General features: G+C 36.1%; 1 protein-coding gene across 1 annotated transcript; it reads left to right on the plus strand.

Annotated features, from left to right (window-relative positions):
* Nucleotides 1-897: 897 nt before the first annotated feature.
* Nucleotides 898-12,996, plus strand: LOC140140968 (major facilitator superfamily domain-containing protein 9-like). Its single transcript, XM_072162737.1, has 6 exons — nucleotides 898-1,086; nucleotides 5,061-5,148; nucleotides 6,791-6,834; nucleotides 7,814-7,943; nucleotides 9,578-9,787; nucleotides 11,778-12,996. Exons 1-6 carry the CDS (start codon nucleotides 1,012-1,014, stop codon nucleotides 12,494-12,496), a joined length of 1,266 nt encoding a protein of 421 aa, XP_072018838.1. The 5' UTR covers nucleotides 898-1,011; the 3' UTR covers nucleotides 12,497-12,996.
* The last annotated feature ends 7,016 nt before the right edge of the window (nucleotides 12,997-20,012 follow it).

The following is a 20,012-nucleotide window of genomic DNA, read 5'->3' on the forward strand; positions in this document are numbered from 1 at the left end:
AAGTAACGAAACTTACTTAATCACACACAATTAATCATATTATTTCGAAGCAATCAAACAAGCAATTAAGCATGCAAGCAATCAAACAATCAATTGATCATTTGATTGATTTTTAATACTTTGATTGATTAGTTTCTGGTTTGGTTGATTATTTGGTAGCCTGATTCTTTATATTATTTCTTTTGAAAAAGTTTTGGTTAAAATTAATTTATTGATTTTGGATTGATTGTTTGATTGAATGTCCTTTTTTTCAATTCATTGTTCGATTGTAATTGCTTGATTGATTGTTCAATTGATTATTCGATTGATTTATCAATCATTTAATTTCCTCAAAACATATCCACCAACAATCCCGCAAAATCAATGAAATCAATCAATCAATAAATAGATAAATAAATGAAACAAGCAATGAAACTATCACTACACACAATCAATCAGATATGTCAAGCAATCAAACAAGCAATTAAACAATCAAGCAAGGAATCAAAAAATCAATTATTAAATTGATCCCGCCGTTTGATTGATTTTTGATTGCTTTAAGAGGATAAATGATTGATTGGTTATTTGATGATTTCATTTGACAAAAAATTAGTAGGGGGCCTACTTTTGCTTAAAATTGCCAGATTTATTAGCTTTTATTTCGGATCATTTTGTGTTGAATGATTGATTTCAGGTTGTTTTAAATTTTCTTGATTATTTGATTTATTGATGTTTTTTATATTTTTTTATTCATTGTTCGATTTTATCGCTCAATTAGGCCTACTTGGCGCGAGGTTCATATTGGTGCGTATAATAAATTATGCATCTTGGAAAATGATGTTAAAAAAGTTGTATTTAGTGGTGTGCGCCCTTAATATCAGCTATGAACTTTGCAACGTGTATTTCGACCCGGAAGTGCAGCAGTGTACGCTGCAAGCTTGTGTTTGTTGACAGTGTTCAGGCCTGACAGTGACAGTTTTGATGTTTCTTTCTGCTTGAAACAAACGGTATGCTAGTGAAGTAAACAATAGCATGGAGGGAAAGGAGCACTTTGATGAACGTCAGAGACAAAGGCTGACATACTGCCTCTATCTAGTTGGTTTCTTGGTAAGCTTATCTAGAGCATGATAGAGAGAGTCCTTGTCATGCTTGTGTTTCCATAAACATTGTAAATGTCCATGTAATAAATGTATGTTATTTCTGACGAGTTGTATATATACTATATATATTCATAACCTCATTAATATTAAAGCAGCAAGTTCGATCCAATCATATTGATTGCCTGACCGCGTACTTCTGCACGCTCGTGCGTGTACATACGCTAAAGCGTTATGGCAACGCCCCGGGGCAACGCACACGCCTACGCGATGCCTTCGCGCTTCTATGATTGGTAGCTCTTGTTGTTGTCGGCGGAAATGTTAAATTCGCCTGTTCGATTTTTTTGTAGGGTAGGTAATAACAATAATTAAAACTGGTTATATTTTAAACAGCGATTTATGACATAAATTGCCATTTTGATTTGTTCAAAATATCAGATATGACAGTAATGAATGACAATACTTTGCACCATCTATTTTGAGTTCATTGTGTGAAATTGTCTGGTTTTGTTTTGGGCCTCGGTATTTTTAAAATACCTCGCCCAAAACAAAACCCCATTTCACACAATGACCTCAAAATAGATGGTGCGCAGTTATTATTGTCTTTGAGAAGTAACTACAAATTTCGAACGTTTAAGGACTTGCATTTATCTACTAATTTATCACATTAGAAACCTGTGTCACTGATGTACCATATTCATTCTAATAAGCGCCCAGGGCGCTTAACAAAGTCATTTTGGGTGAGCGCTTATTCTTTTACCTCATTTACCTAATATTTTCATGAGGGGTGTTTATTAGAGACAAATTTACGTATGTTATAAAAGGGTCCTGAGATGTTCTAGTAGCTTTTCTGATGCAGAAAATGTATTGCAAGTTTACGCAGGGCTTGTAGTCCTGCAGCTATTTCACTGTATCGACATCTATCTGTCACTTCAACATTAATGGTAACCTTTAGCAAATTGAAAATACACTGGGTGGGCGCTTATTGGGGCATGGGCACTTATAGGAACGAATACGGTATGTCATCTGCATCTGTGTGATTGCTCAACTTATTCTATGTGTTCCCTCGCAAAATCCTCCCTTAACATGTTGGCACTTCATGATCACTAAAATTTCCCAGTTGGCCCCGCACTTCAAATAAACTAGTTGAAAAGGCCTGCCATACAGCACACAGTAACTACAAGACCATGCATCCCACATGATCTGATTGCGAAATCATGCCAAACTACATATATCGTCGTTGGGCAGGAAAAACCTCCTATGTGTCGATCATTGGCCCTTGAACATGTTTAAAGTAAAACCTCCTATGACACGGTTTCAGATTTGAAGCAGGTTTGACTGCCAAAAATGGCAAAATATAAAGTTTCAAAAAATATTGTTTTAAATATGTTTTCCTGACAGAAATTTTGTGCAGAACTCATTTCTGAAGTCAGAAATGCACAATCTGTCATGTTTTCCTGATATGAGCATTACAGTAGAGGCATATGCTTTTGACGGAAATAAAAATATGAGATCCATTAGTGACAACATCATCACAACATATTTGAACTCTATTGGCACACTTATAAAGGCTCTGCAAGGCTCACATCATGTTGTAGTGCAAGTCTGACATCTGATTGGTGCACACACATTGAATATAGGTCACTTGATTGCGCAATATTACAGGTACTAATTGTTCCCGATTTTGCTCAAAAATGGGGTGGCGAAATCAATTTGATAAAAAATTAGAACTCAAAAATATGCATTTTAGCACAAGTTTGATACTATATCCCTGTAGTACTATATCATGGGAATAACTGATTTATAGTTTTTCTGAAGTCAGAAATGCAAAATCTGTCATTGTTTTCATGATATGAGCATTACAGTAGAGGCATATGCTTTTGACGGAAATAAAAATATGAGATCCATAAGTGACAACATCATCACAACATATTTGAACTCTATTGGCACACTTGTAAAGGCTCTGCAAGGCTCACATCATGTTGTAGTGCAAGTCTGACATCTGATTGGTGCACACACATTAAATATAGGTCACATGATTGCGCAATATTACAGGTACTAATTGTTCCCGATTTTGCTCAAAAATGGGGTGGCGAGTCAATTTGATAAAAAAATTAGAACTCAAAAAATATGCATTTTAGCACAAGTTTGGTACAATATCCCTGTAGTACTGCATCATGGGACTAACTGATTAGTTTTTTAAACATGTCGCCCTCATATTTTTTTGTTTGCGATTTTTCGAAATGCCAAATTTGAGGAATTTACAGATGTCACAAATTGATAAAAAAATTAGAAAAGAAAATTGAGAAGGAATGGAAAGATATTTTAATATTAAAATGTTATACCCAAGTAGGAACTTATACTGTGCACAACTGATTAGTTTTTCAAGCCTATAGCTCTTGTAGTTTTCTTGTAATCCCGATTTTTATAAATGGCGGGAATTTTTACACACATCAAAATTTTAAGGGGTAGGGGAAACATTCTTACATTTTGCAAGTCTTTCCCTTAGCTAAAATGAACACAGTTAGGTATCAAATGAAAGCCCATTCCATACTGCATAGACTGGTAGGTCAACTATCACTGTAGCACCTTCCTATCAAGAGTTATGATTTTTCAAATCAATTTTTTTGCCGAAAACAGCTTATTTTGGCATGTCAATTGTCACAAGGCATGTCATATTTGAATGATTCTGGCGCGCAAATGATTAAGTCAATCATAAAACAAATACCTGAATCCATCAAATAGTACCCTCAGCTGATATGTTAACATTTTAAAGGGCCATATCTATGTATATTGTAGACTCTATGAGTATACAAAGTTGGCATGTGAAAATTTTTGTCACCCAAAAAATGTGTTTTTCGGGCAAAATCGGCCACAAATCAACATTTTGTAGCAAAACGATGTACGATGCACGCGTTTTGACAAAAAAATCATGTTCTACAAACAATTTTACCCTAGAAAAGACACCTTAGAAATTAAACATAGCTATTTTCACTCTGGGGTGAATTTTTACACACTTTGGCAGTGAAACCTGCTTCAAATCTGAGACCATGTCCTATGTAACCTCGTGGCAGTTTTATTTTAAACATGTTCAGTGCATGGCTACAAGCACATACATGTAGGAGTTTTTTCCAGCCCAACAACAATATAGTGACACAATCTGGTCCATGGAGGGCAAAGGCAGCAAATTTGAAATTGAGATAAAGGTAAAATTATGGAGAAAAAACATTAAAACACATAAGAAAATAGGCATCACAAAACTTCATAACTTCAGAACCAAGTATGGTAGACCGTTCAGTATATGATAGCATAATGTTTGTAGAAGGTAATGATTATAGTAACTCAATTTTCAAAAATGTCTCCTTTGGGCCCCACAAACCAGATAATGTCACATATAGGCACAAAATTATTGACCGGGTCATGGTCACACACTTGGTATAGCTGGATGGCACCCGAGGGGATGGTGGGTCAATTCATGGATGGGAAAAACAGAGGGTTTGGGGTTATCTGGGGACAGGGCAGAGGATGAATTGATTAAGTCTATCCTCACTCCAGGCCACTAGTGATAACCGATAATTAGACAGCCTATAGATGAGGTGACCTATGATGTCACATGTTTACATTCAGACCGCCCTCTGTTGTTTCAAAGCAGGCAAAATAACACAGAAGTGTCTATGACAGACCACATAAATCTCTTTAAAACTCAACTTTTAAAAAACTTTGAAGTTTTGTGTGATATTATGTATAGCTTGATGCATTTATAAACAAGATTGATACCATTTTTTGTATTATTTGCTTTGAAACCAAAGTTAATGAATAAAAATCAACTTCTTCCATGTAAACTATAGTGTTTTTTGCCTGACAATTTTGATCACAGACCAACAGAGGGCGTATCAAATGTAAACACATGTCACCTCATTTAGTCTGATCTCTCTCTATAAGCCTACACCTTTTAACACTGTTTGTTTTATCTTTTACTCACAGGACTTATTTGGTGTCAGTCTGTTGATACCACTCATATCCCATCATGCAAGAGAGCTGGGGGCATCACCAACCACTGTTGGGATGATCAGTGAGTACATGTGACTTTATTGAGTAGTTTATTTCCAGGAGTGAAAGGTTTAGATCATATTCAAATGGTGTAAATTCAGAGGGATGGGGAATAAAGGGCAATTCCAGTTGAAATCCATACACCCCTTATCAAAGAAATGGCCTTAATCTTCTGTTATCTGATTGGGTGACTCCATTTGAAATCTTGGTAGAGCAAGACACACATTTCACTCCTGTTCAAGAATTTTGCACATGACCTGTATATCCCCCAAATCACTGGATGGATTCATCAGGTTTGTTGGTATATATAGATATTAAAAAGATTTCACTAAACCTTTTACTCACTCCTGAGTGAAATGAACATCTACAAAGATCACAATTGTCATTCTGATGATGCCTATCGACCATGAATTCTATAATAGGTGAAACAATCAATAGTGAGTTAAAGTTTTGGGTTTGTTCAAAAGAAATCTTTGATAACCTCTATCCCCTACAAGGCCTACATTTATGTCAAAAAGAAATTTGAACCACTGCTATTCGCCGTAGAAGAAACAAGCTGGCGATCGCGCCTTTTCAAAAGTGGGGCCGCCCCTTTGGAACGAGTTGCCCACCACTGTCCGAGGTCAAGAAAATATTACCATGTTCAAGAATCTCCTTAAAACTCACCTCTCTCCCACTGATTAGCTCTTTTTCCTTTCTTGTCTTTCTCTCTTTTAGCGCTTTGCCTACTTTTGTAAAAGGCGCTTTATAAATCGCATTGTTTATGTTTAAGTAGTTATGTAACAGGATTAATGACCATAGCAATGGGTTTATACTATTTTTGAATGTATTACCCTGCACTAGATGTTACTTCATTGCATTCTAGATTATCAATGAACAGGAATAAAGACCCGGGTCATAATTCCATAGAAATTTCACATTATGCTGAGTTTTTATGTATGTTTCATTCGCACCTGTAAGATTAGTGTCTTTGAAAAGAGCGGTATGATTGCACACATACCTGCTTGAAAAGTGCAGGGCAATACATTCAAAAATAGTATTAACCCATCACTATGGGAATTAATCCTGTTACATCACTACTTCTATGGTGAAATGAGTGTATGCATTAAACCAACAATTAACAATAAAAACCAATAATATAACAATTGAAATGGCAGCTATGTTAGGAGACAGTTCTAAGGTGACAGAGGGACAAGTCTCTTCAATTCACAATCATTGATACCTATACCTATCACCTGTTTTATTGTATTATTATGCAAATTGTCCTGTGATACCTTACGGAGACCAGAATTTTATGTAAATGAGGATGACTCTGTCATTTTCTTGTGGGTTGATGCAGTTATATTTGCTTATATTTTTCAACACTTTTAGTGACATTTTTTAAACAAAAATAGTGTATGAAATAGGTTAATACATGTATATACATATCAATTGTTGCTCAATAAATTGTACATAATAATGCACTTATACTGAGATGTTGATGTGCCTAATGCACGCCCCTCCTTCTGGGCTCATGCATTAGATTCATCAACATCTCAGTATGTGTGCATTATTTTGTACAGTTTCACTCCCAAATAGTGATATGCATTTATTAACGTATAATTATAACACTTATTTACACGTGAATGAAATCAGTTTATATATTTTTATCTCTTTGTGTACAGTGTCCATATACGGTACTCTACAGCTCATCTCTGGCCCTTTTGTTGTAAGTATTAGTTTGAAATGTATAATATCAATAACAAGTGATGGATGATGATAACAACACTGATGAGATTGTCAAGATTAAAAATGGAAGATGATGTTAATTGATAATAGTGATGAAAATGATGATGATAAGGAGGGAGGTGCAAGAAGAGAGATGTGATACAATAAACAGAATTTATATAACGCCTTAGAATAAGTATGATCAAAGCGTACAAGAGCAGGGAGAGAGAAAAGGGGAGAGAGAGAAGGAAAGAGAGTGAAGGAGGGGAAGGGAGAGAAGAAAGAGAAATCAAGAGAGAGGTCATGAGAGAGCAGAAGGGCGAGAGATAAAGAGAAGAGAGGTAAAGGAAGGCGAGAGAGCGAGAAAGGGAAAAATTAATGAGAAATGATGATAAGGAGGGAGGTGCAAGAAGAGAAGGAATAGCAAAATATATGATACAAGAGCAGGGAGAGAGAAAGGGGGATAGAGGGAAGGAGAGAGGGAAGGGAGAGGAGAAAGAGAAATAAAGAGAGAGGCCATGAAAGAGCAGGTGGAAGAGAGAAAAAGAGAAAGTGAGAGGTAAAGGAAGAAGAGAGAAAGTGAAAGAAAGAATGAGAAAGTGACACAGATAGCTCTCCTAAATGGGCTATTCCATTAAAATCCACACCCCCCCTGTGGAAGATTTTGGAAATATCTTCCAGAGGGGGAGTATGAATTTCAAATGGAAGCACATTTTTACTAGCTCCATTTGAAACTCACCCTCCCTCTGTGAAAGATTCAGGTTGAATCTTTCTCAGAGGGTGTATGAAATTCAAATTGAACTGAATGTGCTACTTCTATTTGAAATTCCCTGGTGGAAGATATTTCCAAAATCTTCCACAGGGATAGTGTGGATTTTAAATGGAATAGCTCAATGTTAGCAGAGAGTTAGCTGTGTGTAAATGAGTAAATCTCTATGCAGCCTAATGAGCCTATTTTTATTCCATTTTATTATTTACAGGGTCGTTGGAGTGATGTGTCTGGCAGGCGGTTTGTACTCTTATTCTGTCTACTCATGACTGGCGTTGGTTATTTTCTCAAAAGTATAGCTACAACTGTTCTATTCCTTATTCTGTCAAGAATTCCTCTAGGTAGGTTATAGTCAAGCAGCTTTATTGAGTTGTTAATAGGCTATCCCGTTTGAAATCTATACACACTGGGGAGGGCACTCAACTTTAATTTTGGGAAGAGTATATTTTATATTCTAGTGAACTAAGCTTGGCCCAAATTATAGGCTGTCACTATGGACCACAATGGCCTCATCCTAATGGCATAGTTCAATAACCTCAATTAAACAATCATAGTGCAAATTTGACCTCAAGCTGCATGAGTTTTTGTACCTAAATTTTCAAAGGTCATTCAATGAATATACAAATGTTTTGAGGTAAAAGAACTGTTCTCTGATAGATGAGCATGTTGTGGATCCTAGTGTGTGAAGCTAAGAAATTCCAAATGTTTCCAAATTTGAGCTAAAGAGCTGAATTTTGTGAATGTGTGAAGCTATTTGAACTCAATTGGATCATGATTCCGAAATATGGGTCTTCAGAACTGCCAGAACTGAAACATGGACCATTGACTGCCCCACAGTGACCCCTCCGGCAGAGATAATAGACTATGAGATGAGACATTCCATACTACGGCCTGTACCAATGCTGAGGACAGACAATAGTCTCCTGCAGAGAAAACTAACAGACAATTCGCAATAATTAATTTATGTAAGAGTCACATTTTTGCATGTACCAATCACAGAACAGAGTTTCACGATAATTAGCTATAAATTATGTAAGAATCACAATATCTATATCTATGATGGCATCATGACGTCACATCACATGACTGTCCTCAAACTAGCGAGAGTGTCTCCGGGGAGTGTCTCAGACCTGCCTCCTAGCCATACACCCACTATGGAGGATATAAGAGGAGTCACCCGATCAGGTAACTCAATTTGAAATACATACTCCCTGTGTGAAAGATTAAGCTCAAGTCTTCCATAGGAGGTATATACACCAGGCACAAAAAGAAACTCATCAATTATAGTCATCCTTGCTGTTTAGCAACCTGATAATTTTGGATTATTCTGAAATATGCATTTTGTTAATTGGACATTACTTTCTCATTTGACACCCTGTTGGTGAAAATCAAACAAGAATTGACCAATATATACGCCTCCAAATCGTCTAACCCCAAAATCAAAAGTTGCAATTTCACCAATTTTCAATGGGAATACATTGTTGTATTGCACACAAGCACCACGGGCCAATCAATAAAGCACACATGTAACAGGCTTAATTGAATCGTTGAAATTGCAACTTTTGATTTTTTGGTTTGAGAGTTTGGAGGTGCATATCGTGGTCAATTCTTGCTCGATTTTAACGAACATAGTGTCACATGAAAAAGCAAAGTCCAATTAACAAAATGTATATTTCAGAATAATCCAAAATTATTAGGTTGTTGAACAGCAAGGATGACTACAACTGACGAGTTTCTTTTTGTGCCTGGTGTAGATTTCAACTGAAATAGCCCATTTACTCATTATAGTCAATGGTCAGGCCATCTCAAATAATTGCGGAAGGAGTACTTTCGGAATTTACTTTGGTTACTCGGGAAATGTATGTAACAACATTTGTTGAGCACATGAGCCATTGTTTTCAATTTTGCTATATACATCAATTATGTTTTTATCTACAAGAGGAAATGAATCTGTTTGTTTCTTTCCCAAATCTAGGCCTCTTCAAGCATGGTATGGAAGCTAATAAAGCACTCTTCGCAGAAACCACACCTAAAGAAGACCGCCCTCGTGTGTTTGGTCAATACAATGCTTGTTCCAGTACAGGCTTCATCCTTGGACCTCTGATTGGTGGATATTTATCTGAAGTTGAGGGGGGTTTCTACACAGTGGCGAGAATCACATCATTATTATTTTTCCTCAACTTTGGTGAGTTTAAAAGGGTATTTTGTGATCCACATCATCATGCCCCCCCACTTTTCTCATAAAAAGTTGAGATTTTCATACCACTGGAAACCTTTGGCTACATAATGTTTACGTGCAAAACATTTCTTGCAGATTAATTTGTTTAGCAAAAATATCATGGAATTTGTTATGTTCTGGTACACCAGAATGAAATTACAACACATTGTCTATGGAGCAGTGTAATACACATAATCATGCATAACTCGCAAATGCAAGATCAGAATCAACTGAAATGTTGGGAATAAGCTTTTTTTGTGGATATCTACTGGAAAATGTCATAAAAAGAGGATGATAAGATCACAAAATACTTCTTTAAGTGTTCCCTAAAACATTGAGGGTTATGATGCTGCCTCCCAAGTAAAGATATTGTATCTTATGTAAAGTCTGCACAAAAAGTAACTCAGCTGTTATAACTAATAATTGTTTCCACAATATTTCTACATAGAAAGAAGGACGATTTATTTACGCGCATTTTGATACTCCAGTTGTCAAATGTTGCTCAATATTAACAACACAGTAGTGCTTTTAAAGAAAAATGCCCGAATTTAAAAGTTGCAGTTTACAGCGATCAATGGTTATTACGCAAGCATTGTGGCACGTAACACCCTCCATTCTTCTTCGCGCTGACTTCAAATCAATACAAATGGCTGCAACTTTTAAATTCGGGTAATCTTCTTTAAAAACACTGCTGTGATGTTAATATTGAACGAAATTGGACAAATGGGGTATCAAAATGCGCGTAAATAAATTGTCCTTCTTTCTATGTTAAAATATTGTGGAAACAATTATTAGTTCTGAAGCTATAGGCGTATTTATAACAGCTGAGTTACTTTTTGTGCAGACTTTACATGAAATTTGATTGAGTTTTGTGTTTATTTTACAAATTTTCTTTTTTATACAAACAAAATACCTAATGACAATAGTATTGACTCATCCTTCACTTTTGAACTAATCCTACAAAAGTTAAATATGTGACCAGCTCTAACAAAACCCGAAACAAGTCGCCAGGCATGTTTTTGAGTTATAGGCCTTTAAAGATGACATTCTTACCAAAAAGAAATCAAATTTTGGTATTTGACTGTGGGACTAAGTGGCCTTTCAAATCCTTGAAAGTACTTATTAAAGTGCGCCAACAGTCTTGTGAAAGATCACACATTTAGGGTTCAAGATGACCACCAATTTCGTCAGGAAGGTCAGCTGAGAGACTTCAGAGATGACTGGTTTCGAATCCAAGCTGCCACCACGCCAATAAAAGGATTAGGGATTAATCTAATGTGATAATCACAACCAGGCACATGTAGCTTCCACGAGTGCAGAGACAGAGAGAGAGAGCCCATCCAGGCTCAGTGCACCTTAAGGGCACACAACTATGAATCAACTGGCGGTGAGGTTTATTTTTCAATAATTAACAATTGAACTATGATAATCCCTATTCAATCCTGTGTAAGGCAGGAAACTAATTAGCCCATCAGAATAGCAATTTGGCAAAAATATCAAGGTATCATTTACAAAATTATCCATATCTTGAAAATAGGCATATAATTTTGGTATCATTATTGTCCTGTGCTTAGATTTTATTCAAATCATAAGATGTCAAAAATGTGACTTGTTCCTGGTTTTGTCAGAACAGGTCACATATGTGACATGATCAAGAGGAATGAGTCGGATGTCGCTAATATTGATTTTGAGATATTGGCCATTGATAAATTGCTCATAACTCTATAACCAGATCTCCAATTTTGGATGGGTTTGTATCAAAATGTAGCATTCGTAAGCTGCCAGAAAATGATGTGAAAAACTTCTAATTGAAAATTGCTGACATGTGACTCATTCCCCTTGATCATGTCACATATGTGCATGAGTGTGACATTCACTCTAAATGATAGTGCTTTGGTATAGTGTCACAGGTATTTGTATCATTTTGCTTCTTCTTTTTTCTTCTTTTTCTTCACAGTTATCGTGTTCTTCTTCATTCACCCTCCAATAGCTAAGACGCTTTCCCGGACAGAATCAGTGAGAGCATTCACCACAGATGAATTCAGTCTCAACATCAAAGATTTTTTCAAAAGCTTTCGTCTCATTTTTGACACCTGTTTCGATATATTCATTGTACGTTTTCTCATGGCTTTCGCCATCATTATATATCGTAGCAACTTCTCACTAATGTTGCAGCAAGAATTTGACATCACGCCAAAGACCATTGGCCAGCTGATATCATTCGGGTCCATGGTAAGCACTGCAGCGGGTATGTTCACAGGGCGAATTGTCAAATTTTACAGCAACGAAACGCGGCTACTTTTACATTCAAGCATCGCCCAAGTGCTGACTCTAATAGGGCTTACATTTGCTGCAAACTTGCCCATGTTTGTATTTTGTATAACCTGTCTTTCGGTAGAAAACTCTGTAAGCAGAGTCTGCATCACGGACATGAGCGTGAAACGAAGTAATCGGGACAATACTGGTGCATTACTTGGACTTAGTGCCTCTTTGATGTCGACGGCTCGAGCGATAGCACCATTTATAGCGGGATTGTCGCAGGAGATTAGTTACAAAGGACCTGGTATTATAGGGATTACTTCAGGTGTGATAGGCTGTGTGTGTATAGTAACGATACTGAAAAGTAGTGACTCCGATACACACAAGAAAGATGATACACAGAAGAAAGATGATTAACCCTTATTTTGCCACCCACTGTGGTTTGGGTGTTTGGAATGAATTAAGGGGAGGTACCATACATGTAGTGTCTTGGCATATTGGGCTATAGACCTTTTCGGTAAATCCCATAATCCTTTGCAACTACACCTGAGATGTCGTAATTTGACATCATGCCAATCTGTGCCGATGCGCACATAATTTAACAAACATCGTTACTGCGCATTGCAAGTTAGCGTGACGTCAAATGACGACATCTTAGGTGTACGTGCAAATGCTTATGGGATTTACCGAAAAGGTCAATTCCAGGTGAAATCCACACACACCTATGGAAGACATTGAATCTTCCACACAGGGAATGTGAATTTCAAATGGGGTTACCTGAATGGGTGAATCCATTTGAAATCTATAGGCATGTCATCCTTAGAGGGTGTATGGATTTCAACTGGAATAGCCCATAGTGTTGTATGTGTAGCATACACACAGACGAGAGAGATACAGAACGATTACAACCAGTCAAAGTCCCCATGTATTGTACGATGTGAGTTCTTGCATATTCATGAGGCCCGATTGTTCGAAAGTGCCGTGTCAAACAATCACGCCAGCGCTGCGTGCCTTCGCGATAGAGTGTTGCATACTTTCGCGATTACACGATAGGCCGTGAAAGTATGCGGCAATCGCGTAGCAGTCTCGCCTGTCGCATTTCATGGAATAATCGGCCCTCATTATCAGGTGATGCTGAGACTTTGACTGATTGCACACGGTCTGTTTCTCTCGTCTGTGAGTATACATGAATCAGGGTGTTTTTTAAATCAGGTATATCACTGTTTAAAAAATAAGAAATTATGTGTATCTTTTGAGTAAGGCATAAGTAATTTTAAGCAGTGTCTTTTTTCTTGCAAAAATGAAAATACATTGGGCAGATTTGGGGCGATTTTTTAAGCTCTTAACTTTAGATTTGGGGATCGAATTTCAAAAAACTTGTTTAGAAAAGAGGTGCTCTTTGTCCAGAGTTCAATTCCTGATGATGGAAAACTTGCATTTAGAATTTGATATATGTGACACGATCTGGTCTATGGGGGCCAAAGGCGGCAAATTTGAAACTGAGATAAAGGTAAAAATATTTTGGTGTTTTCAGTAAATGATAGCCTATTGTATGTGTAATGTAATAATTACTGTAACTCAATTTTCAAAAATGCCTCCTTTGGCCCCCATGGACCAAATCATGTCACTCATGAACCAGATCATGTCACACATGAACCATGAAAGTATTCAGTCCTTCGGAGGGGATGTTCAGCTGTTAGTCCTGTGTATGGAAGAGCCATACCTGTACCTGTAGCTCACAGTCAGTTTCGCGAAGAGTAGGGTGTTAACCCCTGACTGCTTCTAACCCATCCCTGTGTTTAAATGGACCCAAGTTTCATAAACGGCTTTCTTGAGTTGTCAAACCCACCTGCATAAATCAAATCAAATCAAATTGTCCCAATCCAAAATTGAGAACCCCCCTGGGAATACATGTACAATGTCTCTTCTGATATTTACAAAATATATGGAGCCATTTTTGGAAAATGAGTAATAATTGGGGTCAGGTTGACTTGATGTCTTTAAAATTTAAGACCTCACAAAAAGTAACATGGTCATTATAAATATGCCTTTAGCTTCCAAACTATTTTGTCATATTCAAAATATTTTAATATAGAAAGAAACATGGTTTATTTACACACATTTTGATACCCCATTTGCCTGATTTTGTTAAATATTAAGAACACATCGGTTAAATTTTCTTTCTCCTGGTATTTTCAAATACCAAATATGATTTTCGTAGTTTTAAAGTTATAGGTGTATTTATGATAACCAAGTGAATACTTTCTGTGAAGTCTTTATTATTACCGGTATTATATGAGGATATTGATCGCCATGTACTTCGCCCCATGAGAACTACCTGCCGATTGGCCAAAAAGAAGTTTTGGCTATCAATTGGACCAATCAGCAACATTATAAGAATAATTTCACCACACAAAAAAATTGGGGTGAATTATTTGCAAAGCTCCATTCTGATTGGTAATTAAAGTGAAGATATCATGTAATTGACCAATCAGAGGCAATGTTAGATCAGCAAGTAGTGTTCAGGGAGTTAAAACAACAGTATTGTATAATTTCCACCTTTGAAATATGAACAAATTGAATCACTTTTGATTCAAAATTATATTTAGATGCAGTTGTGCATATGTGACCAGCTCCAACAAAACCCGGATCAAGTCGCCAGTCATGTTTTTGAGTTATAGGCCTTTAAAGATGACATTCCCATAAAAAAAAAATCAAATTTTGGAATTCTTAATTTCATGGTATTTGACCTTGGAAGTACTTATTAAAAAAGAGGTTTATTTTATCAATAATTGACAGTTGAACCATGATAATCCCTATTCAATCCTGTGTAAAGCAGAAAACTAATCAGTCAATTACTCAGAATAGCAGTTCGCAAAAATATCAAGGTATCATTTACAAAATTATCCATATCTTGAAAAGTATTGATGCTATGTATATAATTTTGGTATAATTTTGAAGCTTATTGTCCCGTGCTTACATTTGTATTCAAATCATGAAATGTCAAAAATTCAACTTGTTCATAGTTTTGTCAGACCGGGTCACATATATACTGGGATATTTTAGTTATAAGAATTTTAATTTGTAGGCCTAATTTTTATTTGTGGGATAGGCTTTTACGACGGGAATTCATAACAATTAGTAGGTTTTAGCGGGTTCGCCGTCGGACAAGTTTAGAACTGTCAAGCTTTCGTCAGGAGTAGCTCTGACTTCTTCAGGACAAAGTACCTAAGAATGAGACATGTAGACCGCCCCTTGTCTACTGATGACTCTGAAAAGAGCCGTTTGCTGAAGACTGCCCCTTGTCAACAGAAACTAGCAGATCTCGCCTATCTGCTGATTTTGTAAGTTTTGGTGGCTCTGAAAAGAGCAGTTCAATGAAGACTGCCCCTTGTCTACAGAGAACTAGCAGATCTCGCCTATCTGCTAATATAAAGGTTTTGGTGGCTCTGAAAAGAGCCGTTTGCTGAAGACTGCCCCTTGTCTACATTTTAATTATTTTAACATGTCTAATTTTTATTATTAATATATTTTTTTTCCATTTCAATTCTCTGAAATTAACATGAAAAAAAGCATGACAATAAAAATTTCATAATTTCCCATTATACAGTAACTGAAATATCACCAAAATATGATCAACCAAAATCAGTAGAAATTCAGAAAATCTAGTTTGAAGATATGGGGGAAATGTGTCTGTATTTCTTATGTAATTCTTTTGTTTTTTTGATGATCAAACTTTGAATAACTTTCTAACAATAACAATACATGATAGAAACATGGGATTTTCATTGAAATCAAGCTAACAAATTCCTCCTTTTAGAAATATAAAAATATGAAATTTGATTTGATCGGACTTCAGACTGATTTTACTTGATCGCATCATAAATGTTAAAACCTGCATAATACCATGACTCGGCCATATTTTGTGTCAGCTGTTTCGTTCATATATAAAACAGGCTATATATGTGTGTTGCAATACATGTAGTAGTCCTTGATAATAATTTAACACCTGATTCATAGATATTATCTATTGGCCAGTTGTATTATTATTTATTTCTATTATTAATTTATTATTGTTGTTCAATAATCTGTTACAGGTTTCAGCTGGCCGTAGCAAAATGCATTTTCTGTACACAATTAATGCAAAATATAAAGTAATGGTGTAAAGAATAACCCAACTGATTTCAGCAAGAATTCTAGGCTCATTACAACTACCCAAATCAGAAGGGAATCAGAGTGGTACATGATTATTGGGTCTGGGACTACATGTATAAAGAGATTTTATTTAATTTTGTGAAAATGATGATTAAAGGCAAATACCATGAAAACTCGATAATTAACATATATGTGCTTACTATCAAGCGCTTTTAAAACATGCAAACATGAAGTGCCCCATCCACAAAAGTGTTAAGGGTCTTGAGCAAATCATCGATACATCTAACTATATAGGAACAAGTAAACCTGCAAATTTGTGTCTCAACCCCATTAGCTCAGTTGGTAAAGCGCCGGACTTTGGTACAATTTCATGTTTTCAAAAGTGCTTGATAGTAAGCACATAATGCTACGGTATATGCAGTGATCTGCTCAATCAGATAATTGTAAAAATCATCAAAATTAAGGTTTTTGCACCTACATTTAATGACATAGCTTGTTGGTGGTTAAGGTAAAACCTGTTTATTAAAGACAAAATAGGACTGAAATGTTTAAGTCTTTGGGGGAAAATTGTATATCTTCAGTATGAAAGGTCAAAATGTTCAAATGATGGACGGCTTTTCCTGCCAGCTACATACACTTATGATCATTAGATTTATAAAGTTTGCTTTGAGGACGGTTAAATATCAAAAATATATAGAAATATCAAATTTTTAATAATTTGCCATAAAATTGGTATTTTATCGCAAATTTCAAAAAATCAAAATTATTAGTACAGAAATTATCTGTAGACATGTATTGTGAATGGGGCTTCAACTTTGTCAATACTGCTGTTTTCCTTGTTTTGTTTTTTTGCCATTTTTTCCCCAAAAATATTTAATGACAATTTTAATGAGTTTATCCTTCAGTTTTAAGCAATTTATACACAATTTTATTATTTTTACACTTTAGTTGATATCACTGTATGGGTCTTTAACTGTGTGGTGTTATGATTTACAATTTATTGGGGAAATGTGGCAATAGCTTGAATAACAATTTAAGGTATAGAATATTTGGGGTTAATAGAATTACATACATGTGTTTGGTGATGGAAAAATTTGCTGTTTTGGATAATAGTTGTCTAGTGCCATTGAAGGCTATTGAAAGTTGATTGTTAGTTTCATCATTGCCCTTGCATGCCCCTTTTTATGCTGTGTCAGAAAGTCATTTTGCATGAATAATTCATTATTTTGCCATTTTATTAAAAACTTTCCAATCTTGTTTCTACTTTTGATAGTTTATTGTGTAAAAATGTACCTCATATACTAAATTTGTCTTGGTCCCAGCCAGTCTGTGTTCCTCCGTCACTAAACAAACCATCTGGCGACAACCCCGAAATGACGATCGCTGATTGGTAAATGAATTTCCAAATAAAACTGTTTTCAATTGGCTATAGGACGTGACTTATGTAAGTGACACTAAACATTGTAGGCCCCTCACTATTTGTAGATACCGCAAACGCAAAATATACGCTAGCTAAGCAGCCACTGAGGCGCCAATCTGATATCGCCTTTCATGTCAGCGACTCACAGCGCGTACTCACGTACGTTGTGTGGATTTATGTAACCGCATAGCTGTCACTCAATCGTTGCATGCATTGAAGCCCGGCACTGATTGACAGCAATTCTCAATCAGAAGATTTTCTTATGACGATGATTGGCCAATCAGAAAAGACGTACTATGAGATTGTTGCCAGACGGTTTGTTTAGTAATGAAGGAGCACAAATCGGCTGGGACCGAGACTAATACTAAATAAGCTGCAGTATATTGACCTGTCATCTTTGTGCCTTTGATATGATGTTCTTTTGGTTGCTACAAAGCCAGATATGTGACCGTCCAAACATGGCGTCCATTACAAATGGGCTGTAATGTTGGCATTGGACAGGCAAATGTTTCTTCAAAATCAGCTTTACATTTATATTCGTATTACATGTCCCTGTTGCTTGTTTTGCGAGATAGTAAAAATCAGTAAGAGTTGAGAAATCCTTTTTTTAAATTGTTTTTTGAGAGGTTCAATGGACCATATCGAGGGGTCCCAAGTACATTTTTGGCCAAATTGAGATTTTGGCACCAAATTAATCCTTACAACACTGGGTACCTTATAATTGTATAGCCATATTAAATCAAGCTATAGTCACAGAAACGGTTATCAGCGAAAATGTTAAGCCCTAAAGTGCAACACTATCCATGAAATGTGTAAGAGCCAGAAGGCCGTAAGTACAAAAACGCATGTATCATTTACATGTCATTTTTGTACTTAGGGCCTTTTGGCTCTGACCCCTCGATATATCAAAACAAGCACTGGTGACATTACAGCCTATTCTTGGATGATCACAGTTGGTCAAAAAATGATGAATAATGAAAGAGTGCCCTCTTCACTCTGTACAAAATATGTGTACATCCATATCAAAACAATGCACTTGTCGGCTGCTACATGTATCTCATTTCAAATAATAGCTGGGATTAAATACCAGACTCATCTCAAGTAGAGCTCACTTCAAATCATCCCCAAGTCACATGGTTAACATGGTTAAGGAAGGTTCTCTGTATTCGTAAACCATGTGACTTGTGATGATTTGAAGTTACCGCCACTTGAGTTGAGTCCCCGGGTTGAGTCTGGTATTTATTGCTAGCTATTATTTGAAATGAGACACATGTAGCAGCCGACAAGTGCATCGTTTTGATATGGATGTACACATATGTGACAGCGATCTCGCAATCAAGTTTCATTAGCCTAATCAATAAAATGAGATATAATGACAGTCAAAATCACAGACAAGGTTTTTACATAACAGTGATGATATGTCTAGAAAAATGAAAAAAATTCATGTAAACCTTATAGATGAGTTGACCTCAATGATTTTCAACAAAGGCAAGGGGCTGGTATATGGATATGCTTGAGCAAACTGCATACAACCACTACACTGTTCGATGGCCTTATTGTGATGTTGCAGTAGAGCACGGGCCCTGAACAAAATATAATGTGCGCGCATACTGCCAAGCAAAAAACAATGGAAATTGTGATGATGCTCGCGCATACTGCCAGGCAATGATGTCAGAAGTCAACTACATGTAATATCATGTGCATTATTTTCTTGTATTAAGAACCATGATATTCATATCGTCTGTCATTTTCTACATATTTATATATTTCTTTATGTAAAAATTATAATTACTTAAGATTTAATATAAATCAAGGTGTTAAATATTATTATTATTCTTATAGAATTAAATAAATTTTATGATTTTATTGTAAAGATAGTATTGTGTACTTAATGTCTTAGATATATAATAAAATTATCTTCGGTTTGAAGTTACAGCAAAACTTAAAAGATTTCAAAATGTTACAAAGTCAAATGGGGGGGGGGGGATGGGGCACTCACTGAAAATGGGTGACATGGATGTGCGGACACATTGACCCTCATTTTTTTAAACTCCCTCTTACCTGATGACCCCCTTTTTTATTTTATTTTACTGAACTCCCTCTCACCCAATGATCCTCTTTTTCTTTTTTTACAAATTTCTGATTATTTCTCACCGAATGACCAAGTATCTCAAATAATAACCAAACGGATTTCATCAAGAATTTTAGGCTCTTGGTTTATAAAAATGTTATATTTTGACCTCAATTTTTGCCCTGGAAAGACCCCTTTTTTTTTCACTACATTTTCCCAGTCTAACAGAAAGGAGGGCATATGACCCCTTTTTTAGTGTCAAACAAAGCTCTCACCGAAAGACCCCT

The sequence above is a fragment of the Amphiura filiformis genome, chromosome 19, assembly GCF_039555335.1.
Source record: "Amphiura filiformis chromosome 19, Afil_fr2py, whole genome shotgun sequence".
Classification (NCBI taxonomy): Eukaryota; Metazoa; Echinodermata; class Ophiuroidea; order Amphilepidida; family Amphiuridae; genus Amphiura; species Amphiura filiformis.